At 38.9% G+C, this 16,265-nt stretch overlaps 1 protein-coding gene across 1 annotated transcript; it reads left to right on the top strand.

Annotated features, from left to right (window-relative positions):
- Positions 1-6,944: 6,944 nt before the first annotated feature.
- LOC105226370 (protein atonal) lies at positions 6,945-8,909 on the top strand. Its single transcript, XM_011205223.3, has one exon. The coding sequence runs from the start codon at positions 7,537-7,539 to the stop codon at positions 8,629-8,631; it is 1,095 nt and encodes a 364-aa protein (XP_011203525.2). The 5' UTR covers positions 6,945-7,536; the 3' UTR covers positions 8,632-8,909.
- The last annotated feature ends 7,356 nt before the right edge of the window (positions 8,910-16,265 follow it).

Here is a 16,265-nt window from a genome sequence, read left to right on the forward strand (position 1 = left end):
AATATGTAAGTCCGCATAAGAAGCTCTCCATCCAGAAGCACCCTTTCCAACCTTTTGATAAATTGTCTGTTAAACTCGACTTCTTCATCCCAGCGAATGTGGTACTTGGAGTTAAACTACCACTTATAGCAGGCAAAGAGCTCGAGTTTTCCCGAAAATCTAGAGTGACCATTGCTCAACTTTCTTCTGAATAATGTAACAGGTTAAACTCCTACTTATCCAGTATTGATATCCAGAATTGGAATCCCACTTATCTAACTCCCATAGATCACAACTAGCTGGAATCGTGTCAGGCATGCGAACATTATATAATTGGTACAACGACAGCAACTTGTATACCTCTATGCTAGTTCATTGGTTAAAATACGTCTCTCTTCTTTTCAATAATTTCCAAGTCTAGAATCTTTACTTTTTTTGAGTTATTAGATCAATTCTTCATCTCCCACATTTCTGTTTCGAAATTTCTTAAATTTCTACATTAAGTCATGCAAGACAACCATTTGGAGAATGTAACTGTCTAGAAATACGAGTACAAAAATTGAAAACCTCTAGATATACTTTCTGATTACTTATATGTCTATATCTCGCAAAGGATGTTCCGAAGAGGGCTTTTCAATCAGCATAGTTTTCTTTTTTATGTAATTGACTCGGCGGTACTTTAACTGCTTTGAGCGTGCTTGAAAAAAAAAGGTTTCTGGTAGTCTGCATAGTAGGCATTTGTGTTGGCTAAAACCCTCTTATTCCACAACATTTCGCTCGAACTGCGCCCGTTGTCCGGTCGCACCGACAGTTTTCTCTGCCTAATATTTCACGCAGGATACGAGTATATGCATAAACTATGCTATCTTTTGGGATTTTCACTGCAATCGGTGGTCTGTCAATACGTGATCATAGATTTTTGTTACGCTATGCTTTGTGATAGTGCTTTCATGGAACTTGGAACTGCGTGGTTTTTCTTTCGAAAACTATATTAACATCACGACGTTTATCAGTATCGACTGAATTTTCCAGAATGTACTTCACCATAATAAATTTTTCTAATAGTGCCATGAGACGGTGAGACGTCTCTGTATATTTAGAATTGCTGCCTACTCGCACTTACAGTGCCCTTATAGGCATTTTCATGGAACACACTAATTAATAACAGTTTGAACTTACAATGTATTGAAGTAAAGTTAGGCACGCAATATTTATAGATACCGCTCGGAATCATGAAAATGTGAAAGTCTGTATATAAAAGTGAGATTATTTGAAAATTTGTTCAATTTAAGAGAGTTGGCAAGAGATTTTTGACAGAAATTAATTTTTGTTGAGATTCCTTAACTTCATTTTTAACTTACATTGTGACAAAAATGCACCCGGAAATTGTAATTAAATTCCCCGGAAAAATTATATTTGAAAAAAAAATGTATTTTGCTAAGTTCGTTGGACTGTCCTTGATTAAAATGCCAAATATTGTTTACAGCAACTGCTTAGTCGGTACACCTCTGTAGTGCGTTGAGTTTTATACAATGGATAAAAATATCGAACAAGGAATTTGTCTAAAATTTTGTATTTCTAACAAAACTTCGTGTTTTGAATCGTTCCGAATGATGGAAAAGGTTTACGGTGATTCAGTTTCAGATTCAAAACGGTCGAGAGATCGTTGAAAAGAAGCCTCGTTCTGAACCTTCGACCTCTTCAACTAAGGAAAATATTAAATAAGTGAAGGATATGTCATTAGGCAAGTGTCAGAGAGATGGCAAGAGAGCTCGACATCGCTTGGCAGTCCATTCGAATGATTTTAGTGGATATTTTGGGTATGAAACTCATTCTAGCTCGACTCGATCCGATAAAGCTGATTTTTTTTTTTCAAAAGAGTATCGTAAACATCTCTCTTTGGACATGCTTGATCTTGCGAATTCCGATACGACATTCATGAAGCGCATTATAACAGCCGATAAGACATGGATTTATGAATTCGACATGTAAACAAGTCAACAATCATTGGAATGGAGCTCGTTTTCAGTCGATCGAAGAGGTAAAACAAAATTCGCTGAAGGAAATCTCAAAAAGTACTTTCCGGGTACTTCCCAATGTATAACAAAAGGTAGAACTAGAGATACCTTAGATTTCTAGTATCATTTGTTGAAAATTTAGTCGGAATCCCAGCGTCAAAGTCTGAAGCTCCTTATTTATGGACCTTATTATATACTTTTCGTCCGTATCTAACCGTTTGGAGGTGACATAACACTTGTAAGATTTGATATTAAGGCGAACACTCAAATTTACCCTATATTAGAAAAGTAAACATCATTTTTATATATTTTATTAATTTCCTTTGCGACTTTTGTTCGAGGCGATGCATCAGAGATGTTGAAATTCTCACCTATCTCTTTGACGACAAAATGACATCGTTTAAACACCGTTTCTTTATCTTTTTCGACGTCATCGGCTTTAAGAGCGACGGATGGACGACTCAAATGAGACAAGTTTTCAAGGAATTCTCGACCTTAATTGTGGTTTGTATAGCTCAAATATGTACTTGTGTTCGTGATAAAGTAGACTCTCCAAAACACTGCTGCACCATTTTCAACGATCCTGTAGTAATTCTATTAGAAACACAAGTTTTTAAGCAAACTCGTTGTCCATTGTTATTCCATGGGGAAAATTGCAATACCAACTTTTCGCGTCGTATAGAAACGTTTACCAAACTCATCTTAAGTGACACATGGAGATCAAAATTTCCACGAACAAAAAAAGGTTATTCCAAAGCATGAAAAATTTGCATCAATTCGGCTTGTGTGCGCAGTTTAAATGGACCAGTCCGAGTTAATTTTGATCAGTTATAACAAAACATATTCTCATCATTAGTTACATATATACATATAAGTGTACCTCTATGTTGGATCTTTCAAATACAATTACTGTTATCTTGTTGAAATATCGTAATTGCATTTCAAAAACTCAATGAGATAATTACAGGGTCCCATGGCTTAGTCCAAGCAGCAACGACATATTGCAAATAACAACCGGAACGAACCGAATGTTCATTTCACAGTTCGGAAACGCAAATAAGTGGGCGCTTCCTCAACTCTTATATTCTTGCAGAAAGCGAAATGTGAAAACTGTAATAAGCTTTGAGCTATCTCAATGCAAGATCAATGAAATCAGTAAAACACTCACATATACAAATGTAAAGTGTATTTTTAAGGAGGCACATTCAGGATGCACAGGATAAGCAGCGAGAAATGCATAAACACAATAAGATGAGCAGGGATTAGTGGCCACTAAGAGGCAAGCGCTTCGTAACACACAAAAAGGCAGCGCGTGCCCATTCACAAGCGGCAAAGACGGGGATGAGCGCAAATTTGTCAGCACTTGGCGCTATGAGGATCGGCTTATCAATCGTGGCATGTACATACATACTATATAATGTATATAAGTATGTATATACTGTGTGGTATCTATTTATGATTGCTTATCGGTATTATTGCTCGTTGGCATTGGCTTTGTTCGTTGCCGCAAAATTTGCCATTTCCACAACAACTACATCATTAACTACTTGACCTAACTAAGCGAACGCGCACACACGCACCCTCATACAGGGATGCACTGCTCGTGGGCACTACCAAATTCGATACGCTCATTGTCGGGTATCGCAATGCACGCATCTTGTTTACAACTTGCCAAAATTTGACTTCAGGAAATATTCTACAACTGTTGTTGTTGTAAATGTTGCTTGTTGCAAGGCGTTTGAACGTACCGCACGTGCGACGCGCTCATCTTGTCGTGTAACCTCATGCCTCTATGAAATCCGTGTGTTTGTATGGCTGCTGCGCCGGCGCAACTAATAAAGGCGCCACCTACTTACCGTTAACAATTAAATGTGGCCGTTTTATTTGGCGTTTTGGCAAAGAATTTAGTACTTCAAATTATATTTTATCGTTTCGCTGGTTGCGTTGGTATCGTTTTGGACTGGGGCTGGCCGTTTCGTTTAATTAAATTGTGTGAGAAGGCCGCGCCGGCGCGTGATTCAACAGAATTTTCCTTTATTTAATTTAGTAATTAGCGAAAGCGATGACTTTCTAAAAACGAAGCACTGTGATATACAACTATAATGTTCCGAGTCAATGTCGGTGGTCTTGGTTAGCTCGAATTTGTATTAAGTAGGCGTGTTCAATCGAGGGTACGATGCATTTTCGGTTGATGATAATAACCTAAGTGTGTGTAGTTAGGAATTAAATAGTTTTGGTAGTACTGTACATGAAATAAAAAGTTGAACTTATTTTGCTATTTTATTGAATTTTATATTTTTATACCCTCAACAGGGATATACCAAGTTTTGTCATGATGTTAGTAACACCAAAAAGGACTCCTCGGAGGCTCTTCTAAAATTTGGTATCAATATACGCATGTATGTATGTGTAGTGATCAGCGTGACGAACTGCCATGATTTAGCCACGTCCGTCCGTCTGTATAAACGCAAATTTGTTCCCCACTTTTCGAAATATCGATATGAAATTTTCAAACGATCTTTGTTTACTGATGAAGCGGCTCATTTGTCAGAGCCGCCGACTTAGCATATACCTGCCATACAAACTGAAGCATCAAAATCAAGTTTTTGTAAAGAAAACTTTTTTATTTGACAAGAAACCACCAAATTTCGAATAGATTATTCTCAGCAGTACAAAATAGACAAATTTTCAAGATCGGAAAAATATAACGTATGACTGTCATACAAACTGTGCCCAAAAATAAGGTGACATTGTATTTATTTTGAAAATTCTTTATTTATTCTTCCAAATCAATTTCATCCCCTTCGAAGTATTCCCGTATGGGATGGTGCATTATCGTGGTGTAAAAACCAAGAATTGCCTTTCCACAATTCCGGCCTTTTTAAACGGATAGCGTTACGCAAACGACACATAACGTTCAAATAATATTCCTTGTTGACTGCTTGACCGGTTGGAAGAATTCATAATGCACAACACCACGATAATCGAAGAAAACAGTCAACATGACCTTGATTTTTGAGCGACTTTAGCGCGATTTTTTTGGTCTCAGCTCTCTTTTGGCACGATATTCGCTCGATTGATCGGTTGTTTCGGGGTCGTAAGCATAGATCCAAGTCTCATCGCCAGTTATAATGCATTTCATGACACCCTGCTAGTCGGAAAGCATCGTTTCACACACTTCAACGCGACGCCTTTTTTCAAAAAAATTCAATGTTTTTGGTACGAGTCGAGATTTGACGCGCTTGAGGCCCAAAACATCCTTCAAAATGGTATTGGCTGAGCCTTTCGATATGCCAACTTCATCAGCAAGGTCTCTAATTGTTAATCGACGGTTTTTCAACACCAAATCTTTGATTTGTTGAACGTGAGTTTCGTCGGTTGAGGTTGATGGTCGCCCTGGACGCTCTTCGTCTTCGACACGTTCACGGCCGGCTTGGAACTCACTATACCACTTGTAAACATTTTTTTTAGACATAGCCTCATCACCAAAGGCTTTCTGCACCATCCTCAGCGTATCCGCAGCAGAAAATTGATTCTGTAAACTTTGCTCAAAAAATTTCGACATCGCAAAAAACGAAAAACTCACTTTTAGCAGCTCACAAAACGACATGTATCTCAAACACTAATGAATATTTTGACATGAAATTTGACATAAATGTGACTGACATTACTACCAACCAAGTTTAAATTTAAATACGTTGTTCTCAAGAGACTACCAAAATAGTATTCACAAATAAGAAAGCTTCCATACAAGAACTTGATATTGAAAAGTCTGGTTAGATTAGGTTAGGTTAGATGGCTATGGAGACCGCAAGTGGACTGCTATATGTAGTCCCTTATGAGGCCATAGAAAAGAAGACCTCCCCTGTTCGAACTTATAGTTTAGCAAAACGCTTAGTAGCCAATACAAATTTGCACACGCGTTCAATTTTCATTCCCGTCATTTTGGTGGGATGTCTGAAGATATGCTACGATGTCTACGGGCGCTATGTGCAAGATAGCGTTAAGTGCCATGGTTGGAGTGTATCTTGGTACAATTTCTGGTCGATATATCAAAAACTGAGGGATTAGATAGCGTATATGGTATACAGATAGACGGACGGACATATATAAATCAGCTCAGACCCTACCGGTGATGATTTATATATATTTTAATTGGTCTCCTAAGTTTCCATTTGTGTGATACACGATGGGCACACGAAATAGTTAAAAATTAGTCAAACCAAAAACCAAATTTAAGTCTTAGATTCTAAGTCATAAGCAAACGGTCGTTAATAAAACTTTAAAGTGAAGGTGGAAACTGCAAGAACTTTATAGAATCGATTGGTTTTTGAATACTTGTTTTAAATATACATTTTCACGTTTGTTAATAACTTCGGCGATTATCATCTCCTACTTGTGTTATGAGCCATAATATTATGCCATAAAAGGAGTCCAAAAAGTAGTAAATGCCATCAACTGATGGAATATAATAAGAAACTATAGAAATACTCAAATAACTGTTTATCGATTCAGGTCATTCGAAATATGACAACATTGAAAAACTCTGATATCTTTATACTCTTAAATATATCTACATACGTATGTGTGTACATAATATACGAGCACATACCTATGTAAGTGATTTGCTTATTTTAATATTAAGACCATGAGAGTTATACTTTTAAGTTTACAATTGAATGAAAAATTTTTTATTACATATGTACATATATTTCAGTATTATTTTGTACAAGATTTTTTCTTACCTTATATATTTTCCTAAATAGGAACATATGCTATAATATTTTTTTTTTTTAAATATATATTTGTGTGATTATATGTGTATTTGAGTACAGCAGAAAAACTCAGAAACATACATATACATACTTACACACAATATACCTCTATATATATATATTGGTCTTCAGCGCACAGACCAATCAGCAAAGCGCACAAATCCGAATCTTTTCCACCACAGCGTCAGAGCGCAGTGCAGCGCCTCATTGGCCGTGGGAAGTTATGTGAGAGCACGTGCTGTTGATTTTCGCTTAAGTTGTTTTGTTGCCACATTAAGTGTTGTTACTATAAATTGTTCGTAGTGGTTGGTGTAATTTCAAATTCCAATACATATACACACATTATGGACATGGACTCCAGCAACAGCAAAGGCAACAGCAACAGCTGACACATTCGAAACCTTACAAACGCAGCCCAATCCAAAGGCTCCACAAAGGTCTCAGCAAACAAGTCAACACACATACATACATATCTACACAAAAAAATGGAGTACACCAACAACACGACGAACGTTGCAACAAAGTTAAAGCGACCGGCTGTGTGCCACCACCGAATGTGAGAGAGCCTGCTCACTAAGATTTACCTGTCGTCTACCTGCCGACCGAACTGTGGTGAATTGCTTGCATGGCAAGGAAGTCGGTATAAATACCACCACCAGGAGACTGTCGAAGGCATACGCATACAGGACGTGAACGTGTAGACAATTAGTCACTAGTTAACTGTAGAATACTTTGAGATTTTTTGAGCATTCGTAATACATTCAATGAAAATTGAAGACAACATGTCGTCCAGTGAAATATATCGTTACTATTATAAAACCTCTGAGGATTTGCAGGCATTCAAATCGAATGCGAACGAGATGTTCTTCAATCCGATGGCGGCGTATAATCCGCCACCGCTGGTGAGCGCCAATCAGCATCATCATCTTCTGGAGCAGCAACAACAACAGTACAATTGTGCGCCCAACAACAATTTCTTGCCCACCAACGGTTTCATCACTTTCGAGCAGGCATCCTCCGACGGCTGGATTACTTCATCACCGGCGAGTCATCGCTCCGAAAGCCCAGAATATGTGGATCTCAATAGCATTTACGCTAATGGCGCGCATAGCGGCGCTCATCCATTGCACGCGACTGTCACACAATTCGGTTTACATTTGGAGTCGCCACCAGCGCCGACTACACAATTAACTGGCTTGCCAGAGACCCCAACAGCGTCAAATAGCACAAAACCGAATGCGTCCAAAGCGCAAAACACCGGTGCCACAACAAAAGCGAAACGTTCTTACACGCGCCGCACACCAAAAGCAGCACCAGCTCCAACCGCTTCACCTTCATTACCGCCAATTACCAGTGATGCGATCGTTTCCATTGCGACTAATGCTGCCGCCGCGATTAGCGCCAATCCGCACGTAGTTACCAATACGCCTTACACACACGACTTCCAAAGTTTCGATTTTGATCAAGCTGCTGCTTTATTTGATGGTGACAGCGTCGACGACGAAGATATGGACGATCATATGTTGCTCTTTGGCGGCGATGACGACTTCGAGGCCGCCGATGGTTCCTTCGAACTAGCTGATCAATCTGCCGGCATGCAAACTAAGGATGATACCGCAGCGTCTACACCACCCGGCGCTAAGAAGCGTCGTGGCAAGCAAATCTCACCGGTGGTCAAGCGTAAGCGTCGTTTAGCGGCCAATGCGCGTGAACGTCGCCGCATGCAGAATCTGAATCAGGCTTTCGATCGACTCCGCCAATATCTCCCATGTCTGGGCAATGATCGGCAGCTCTCCAAGCATGAGACACTGCAGATGGCTCAAACTTATATTGCGGCATTGGGCGATTTATTGCGCTAAGCTGAAAGGAAGGCGCTGGTTCGAGGCGTGGCCGTAACAGTATTTCTTCGTTGTTGTTGTGAGATACAAATGACTGAGTTAGACAATACAAATGTAAATATGTAGTTGAAGTTTCCTTAGTTCTAAGCTTGTATATGTTGCTGTATATTTATATAGCGTTAGTTAGGTTTGATAGAAAAAATATTTGTAAAATTTAAAAATAAGAAATAGCCAAATATTGTACATAAGAAACCGGAAGACAAAGATATGCCTAAGTTTAGTTAAAAAAATAAAATAATTTAAATCATTAACAAATTAAGTGATTGACTTTTATTTCCTTCACCGAGTATTTTGAGCAAGTCCACAAGGAAAGTTAGACGATTCTTCGCTTCAAAAGTGTTCCAAGTGTTGCTAAGTTCTTAAATAGTTGATTTTTCGAATCCCTAGTTGAACTCTTAAACTTTAAGTGTTAGCGTAAAGCTGAAAAGGTCAAATTCATGGATTTTTCAGAACATTCAAATTTAAGCATTTTATAATAGCGGGGATGTGATGATGTATTAATTAAGCAGGAAGATCATTTCTTGTGGTTTCTCCTCGTAGGTGCTACAGAAAGGCTAAGTTTTACTTACGAAGTATTCTTTAAGCCTCATTCAACCTTGGTGGTTGTTATTTTCAAGATTAGTCATGATCTTGTATTAAAATTAATTTATTTTAAGGTGACTTAATGTATCCTCCGGGAATCTGGCAATTGCTTTGCTTAATCTAATACAACTATATGTGGCGCTACCGTGCGCGATTGAGAGTATTACTTGCTTTCACGCTGGATTCCACTCTGCGGTGGAAGCAACATGTAAACCTGACCTTGGTCAAGGCGACTAAAGCACTGATGGTGTGTAATCGGTTGGCTGTAAAATCCTGGAAAATCCCTTCATCGAGTGATCGATCACTGCTGACAAAAGAAGGGTGCGGCAGAGGTAACTTAATCTCGCCCCATCGGATGAAAGAGTTAAGTGTTACAATACCATTGGCCCTTACCAAAGAGGTTAACTTCACCAAGAAGATCAAGTGTACCTTTGGCAGAGAGGCTGAATGGAATGATTCCACTCGTGAGTTACTGCTTAGAAGGATAGAACAATTAATTGGTACCCTGACGGTTCGAAAACGTCGAAGGGAACCAGTGTAGAAGTCGCAGGACCACGTACCAAACTCTCCATAGCTATGGGCAGTTTTCCGAGCATTTTCCAGATAGAAATCTTTGCTATAAATCAATGCATAGAGATAAACCTACAACGCAACTATCGCAACGAAGGTATTACCATACATAGCGATACTCAAGTGGCACTTAAAGCAATCTCCCCCTATGAGATCAAATCGTGGTTCTGCGAAGTGGGGCCTGAAACACCAGAACACCTGATAATTGACTGCGCAGTAGTCTGCAGACGCAGGTTAAAGGCCCTAGGATAGGATACAATAGACCTAAGGTCGCGGTTTGATCAATCAATTACCATAGAAGGTGATTCGATCCGACGCCAATCCCATGACAGTCCGTCAATGTCACCAAATCGGACTCGGTTTCTGCTCCGAACGAGGAAAGTTAAATCGTCAGTATTCCACATAATATTTGGGGATTTTTTTCCCTCTACGAAAGTAACAACATCCACATTTTCTGAATAATATTGTTTTCGTTGGAAGTTAATATAGATTTTCTTATACCAAACAATCTTTAACGGATCACGTTATTCAAATACGATATTCGAGGTAAATGTTCCGCGGTCTTTTCATCTTTTTAGTTATATTTTGAGAAACAAATTGTGAATACCTCAACTCCAGGTCGTCTCCCAATTATAAATCTCTTTTCTAAACTACTCAACCCGTTCTTTTTACTTGGCTACAGTGGTCACCGATTATTTGTCAAGTTGGGCTTATCTAAATATATGTTATATAAAAGCATTTGGAAATGAGAGTATCTTAAGGTGAGATTTAGTTTATCTTAAAAAGCAGTTGAAAGCTCTAAAATTAATGATTAATAGTGGAATAGGCACATGGAGTGGCTCGTTTAACCCCTTTTTAATCCCTATTATGAATAAAAATGTTTATATATGTATATATGTATAAATACATGCAAACACTTGTGCTCATAATCATTTGTAAAACATGAAAAGCTGCGAAATTATCACATGAAAGAAGCTTCCGTTTCTCTCACCTTGTTAGCGGCATCTTTTGTTTGCCTGACTGGGCTCCCACGTGCAATCGATCGCATCGAACCTGTGTTTTCTCAGGCTGCAGACAAAGTGACCAGTCAATTTGTCAATTATACAAATTGTCGACTTGGCTACCCGAAAATCGCCAATTCGCACAGTCACGGTCAACAATGCAACCGACCGTTTGGGTCCAGACTTTGGCACAGATTGCGACATGTTGCTAAAGTAAGAAAGTTGGCAAAATCGCGTCGAAATGCCACCTGCATGCAGCCGCCAAAGCGCTGGGGCTGCGAAAGCCAGAAGCACAGAACGCAGTGGCGAGTGCGATGCCAAGTGGGGTAGAGGATGCACTCTTAAAGGCATCAATAATGAACAATGAATGAGTGGTGGAGCTACACGCAGAAGCCGAACGAACGCAATTGAATGCTACGCATCGATATGCGTATTGAACTGATCTGAAAAGGGCGGCGAGAGAAATGCCAACGCATCGCATCGCAAGCGTGGAGAGTTAAAGGAGCCGAAAACCGCACAATCTTCGTCAAATCGCATGTCTTTGTCAATTTTATACAGTTTTCTGTATCATTCGCCAATAAAAACAAGGACAAAAACGTTTTAATATGAAAAAAAAGTGCGGCTACAAAGTGAAGATCAGCGTACAGCAGCCCAAACGGCCATTGAGTGTAAGATGAGCCGAGCTGAACTGAGCTGAGCCGACAAAACGTCACCACAACAGCATCTTATTGCGGCGTGTGTGACTTGGGGCTGCGCTTTTTTGTGGTTAAGCCAAGAGCTGAAAAGAAATTTGTTATAAGCTTAATTGGTTGTCTATACAACACCTTTTTTGCGGTGGTTTTTAAGCCTTACTGGGGTTTTCAGCATTCTGTGGGGACGCATGACAAAGAGATTAAGGCATCGTCTGACATTTAGACTGAATCGTTTAATGAACTTTAACACCATCAATTTGTCACTGCTTGTTAGTGTCGAAATTTGGGCATCGCCAGTGTAATTGAGCGGATGCCTGTTTGGTTTTGTGGTGAGGGTCATCTTCAGTATGAATTACAATGATGTTGAGTTAATTTGGAGTTCCATTTTCTTACTACCCCACCAAATATAAGAGCTTGCAATTTGAAGTTTCGCGGAAGATTTCTAGGATAACTGATGGTCTCAGAGTTCCTACACAGCATAATATTTTGAATTTTTAAAGAAAAAAGAGACTTTAAGAAGTAAGTCTAACTATACAGAAATATTCTGTATAGGTTATGTTGGATTAGGTTATACTACTAGATTAGGTTATAGCCCTCTGGTCCTTAGTTATGCCAGATGGAGGTTCTGCTTAATTTCTCTCTACTTCCTTAGGTGAAAATTCTGTTTTGAAGCAATATTATAATATTCGTTCAATTTCTGTCAGAAGTTGGCATTAATTGTTTCGGTTTTTCGCGGGCAATTATTAAAACACCATTAATTTCTACAATTATTGTTCTTGTGATGTAACATTTTCAGATTCCATTGATCCGTTCGCGTTTCTTCTACTCTCTTGCCTTCTTTTTTGTAAGCAACGCGCACTTGTGATCCTTTTGAAGTCTAGCCATCGCTTTTCTAATACTAACCTTCTATTTGAGGTTCATAAGTATGTGTATGGATGTGTGTATGTGCCTATCCTTGCCAACATCCTTCAAAAATCCTTTATTTTTCGGGTTTTGCTTACATTTGTTGTGTGAATTCCTTCAAGCGTAATTGCTAGTAATTTTACTGTTTTTTATCCGAGAAGATTTTTGTGGTTTTTCGTTGTGATTTCGCCTTGCTGTTTTGTTATTATTGTAGGGGTTCGCGGTTTGGTTTTTTTTGTAAGAAATGCAATTGTATTTAATTGCTTGCGTAAACTATAATTTAACCGACACAAAATTTTCGGCGGTAGTACTTCCGTTTTCTACTTGAAGTTTTGTGTTTGGTTTATTGTTGAAGAATTGCCAATATTATGACAATGACGTAATGTCTAAGTGAATGTTTCCAACAAGTAAACATTTTCTTATAAAGTTTTCAATACTGTGGTCTTAAGAGTTTTATATAAGTTCGTTTAAAAATTTTTTAGCCGTCTTAAAACACCCATGCAGTCGATTGATCTTTGCTTTCGGGTCATACGCGTAAATACATGTTTCATCATCTCTGACAATTTCATAGATGTGTTTCGAAGCACAGCTATCGTATTTTTATAATATTCCTCCCGACCAATTGGCACGAGCCTTTTTTAAACTATTGACAAATTATGAGGGATTCAGCGTGGTTATAATTTTTTGACAATAAAATTTTCATGTAATATTGAATGTATGATGGTCCCGCTAATGCCTATAGTTCCTTCTATCTCTCGATAGGTCACATTATGATCTGGCAATATTAGTTTGTGCACGGCATCAATAGTTTCCGGAACAAAAACTGATTTTGGACGACCTTTATAAACTCAGACTTGGAGTGATCTACGACCCCGACCATCTCACCGTACCATCAATAAATACTGGGTCTTGATGGAGCTTCGTCATTAAAAACTGAATTATATTCATCGAATAGCGAATGACACGTATGATGTTTTGCTCCAAGGCCTGAATTGAAGTGGGATTGTCTGCATAGACTTTATACTTTACATATCCCCACAAGAAAAAGTCTAATGGTTTGATATCATACGATCTTGGTGGCCAGTCGATCGGCCAAAAATGGTGAAATTATCTGCTCACGAAGTGTTTTCTCAATAAATCCATTGATTAATGCGATGTGTGAGAAGTGGTCATCTTGATGAAACCAAATATGTCCCAGATCACGAGTTGCAATTTTAGGCATCAAGTAGTCGGTTATCATGGCGCGATAGCGGCTGCCATTGACGATTACGTTCTCACCGACATCATTTTTGAAAAAATATGGATCGATGATTCCACCGGCCCACAAACCACACCAAACCATTGTATTTTCTGAATAAAATGGTAGCTCTTACACCTTGTCACAAATGCCGCAATTTTGCTGGTTTACATACAAATTCTGCCAGAAATGCGCCTCATCGCTGAACAAAATTTGGCTCGAAAACATCGATGTTTCTTGGAACTTTTCAAGAGCTCATAGAACGAAGTGATGTCACGGCTGCTATATTTTCTTCAATCCGTTCCACGTATTCGGTGGAATATTATCCAATAATGAATCGACATGGGTGATGGTGTTGCGAATAGTACGCTCAGTAGGCCGATTATGTTGACCTTAAGTTGAGCGAATAGTGAATTTACGTAAAAAAGTTGAACGATTTGTAAACGTTGTCCAGGTGTAAGTATTTAAGATGTCCCCGTTTTTTAAAACGAGATATTACATCATTAAGGTCATCGGACTAACGGAGTCTAATGGACTTTTCTGAGAAACATTTTCTTATCTGAAACCAAACCAGTATAAACTTGTTGTTTAAAGGGCGCTAGAAGCTCTATAGTGATATGATATTCAAGCTTCTAATGGTATTTTATGTAAAACTTCTCTATGTCTGAAACAGATGGTATCGCGGTGCGGATGGTTTCCGCAGTCAGAACTCAATTAATTGTAGTCACGCGCACTAACCATACGGGAAGGTGAACCCTATATTGATTATATGGTATCTAAGCTAAATTGTCACACACGTAATCTCTTATATTTCCGTTTTTAGGTTTCTCCATTTATAAAGCAGTTATTCGATGAAGACCCTTCCTATTAAATAACAAACTAAATTAAGTCATTAAAACACACACAAACTACTTATTATGATAAAAGACAACAAAACTCCTTGTGAACGCCCACATAAAAGCTCAAAAGTCCTTAATCCAAACGGTAATACGTATAAAATTAAAACTAATTATGTGAATTTCCTTTGGGGTACAAAATGATTATAGTCCCGAAAACAAACATGACAACGCCTACAATAAAACTGTGCGCCGAATGCAAGCAAACCCAACGAGTAAACAGAAACAAAGTTGAAAATAAGCTCGCGTTTAAAGGAAGCAGCAACGAAGGGTGCCGAAAATAACAGCAACACCAACACAAACACTTGCTTGTGCGTAAGTGGCCAAATTCCCATAAGTACCCTGCCACAGCGTGATCGCGTAGACGGAGGCGTCGGTTGGCGAACAAGTGCGAAATGGAGGGAACCGCTAGAAGCGTTCGGCAACACGTTCAACATGACGCTTCGCTGACGCTGCCAAATTTGACTGACTTGACTGACTTGAGTGACTGATATCGACAAATTGGTTTTCAGCGGCAGAAAAGGAGTAAAACAAACAAACAATATCAATAAATAAATAAAAGCAAAACGGATCATTTCATTGGATTTGTGAATGAGCCAACCAAACTCAGCACGTCAATGCCGTTGTTTTTCGGCAAACTGATCGACAGCGATCAGCCAGTTGGCAGCTTCCTAACCATTTAAATTACGGCAGCGCGTCCAGTTGTCGCAACCACGTTTCAACGCTGCTGTTATTTGTTTTTTTCGGGGTTTACTCTTTTGTCTGCGTGTGTTTCATATATTTGCTTTTTTATTTTTGGGCAATGGATCAGTGATCGCAATTGCCTAAAATGGATCATCGCCACGCTTAAGCTGCGAATAGGGATAAGACAACTTTAAGAGGCAACAACGGCGGCGCCTCGTAATTATTAGCACAATATTGGCTACGCATGCGCAGATACTCGCGTCGCTGAGGCGGTTTGCAGTTCATTGGAAGCTGTGTGGTTAACTCCCATTTGTTGCGGATTGCTGCTTGATTTTCTTTTTGTGCAGTTTTATTATTTAAAGCTATTGTTGTTAAACTTGTTGTTGTTAGTAATTGCGAGCTGTGAGTAAATTGATCACGAAGCGCCAAATCGATCACCTTTGCAAATGAAGATGTTAACGGCAAAGGTGCGAGACTTTTGTTGGAGCAAGTAGTGGCTAGAAGGTGCGTTTACGTGTATAGAAATTCTATAAAAACTTGAGTGCTAGAGTTGTGGCTATGTCATGATTATTTGCACAGAATCATTGATACCGTATACGAAAAATTTAAAGTATCTACGTCCCTTCTCAATAATTGTATCATATGGATTTTATTATCTGTCACCAAAATTAATCCTTGGAGCACAATTTGAAAACCACAATGCCAAAAACAAAACAAATGAATATAGATCCTTCGGAGACACATTAGAAGAGCTTCTTTACATTTGTGGGACAAAATCATAGTGATCAATTTGAATTCATAAATCTATCATCAGATTCCCGATATCTTCTGTATATATAAGTAAGTATATTGATCGCAGCATTCTATATGAGTATACAGCTGCTGACGTACGTTGATGATATTGATGTCATTGACCTCAGCCACGCGCCGTTAGTTCTGCTTTTTCCAGACTCTATGAGGAAGAGGATGGGTCTGGTAGTGAACGAGGGCAAGACGAAAGAAATATCTCCTGTCATCAAACAAACGTTCG

Source organism: Bactrocera dorsalis, chromosome 2 (assembly GCF_023373825.1).
Source record: "Bactrocera dorsalis isolate Fly_Bdor chromosome 2, ASM2337382v1, whole genome shotgun sequence".
Taxonomy (NCBI): domain Eukaryota; kingdom Metazoa; phylum Arthropoda; class Insecta; order Diptera; family Tephritidae; genus Bactrocera; species Bactrocera dorsalis.

Bases quoted from the DNA above. Each gene is read 5' to 3' on its own strand.
- LOC105226370 (XM_011205223.3), top strand. From the start codon at position 7,537: ATGAAAATTGAAGACAACATGTCGTCCAGTGAAATATATCGTTACTAT.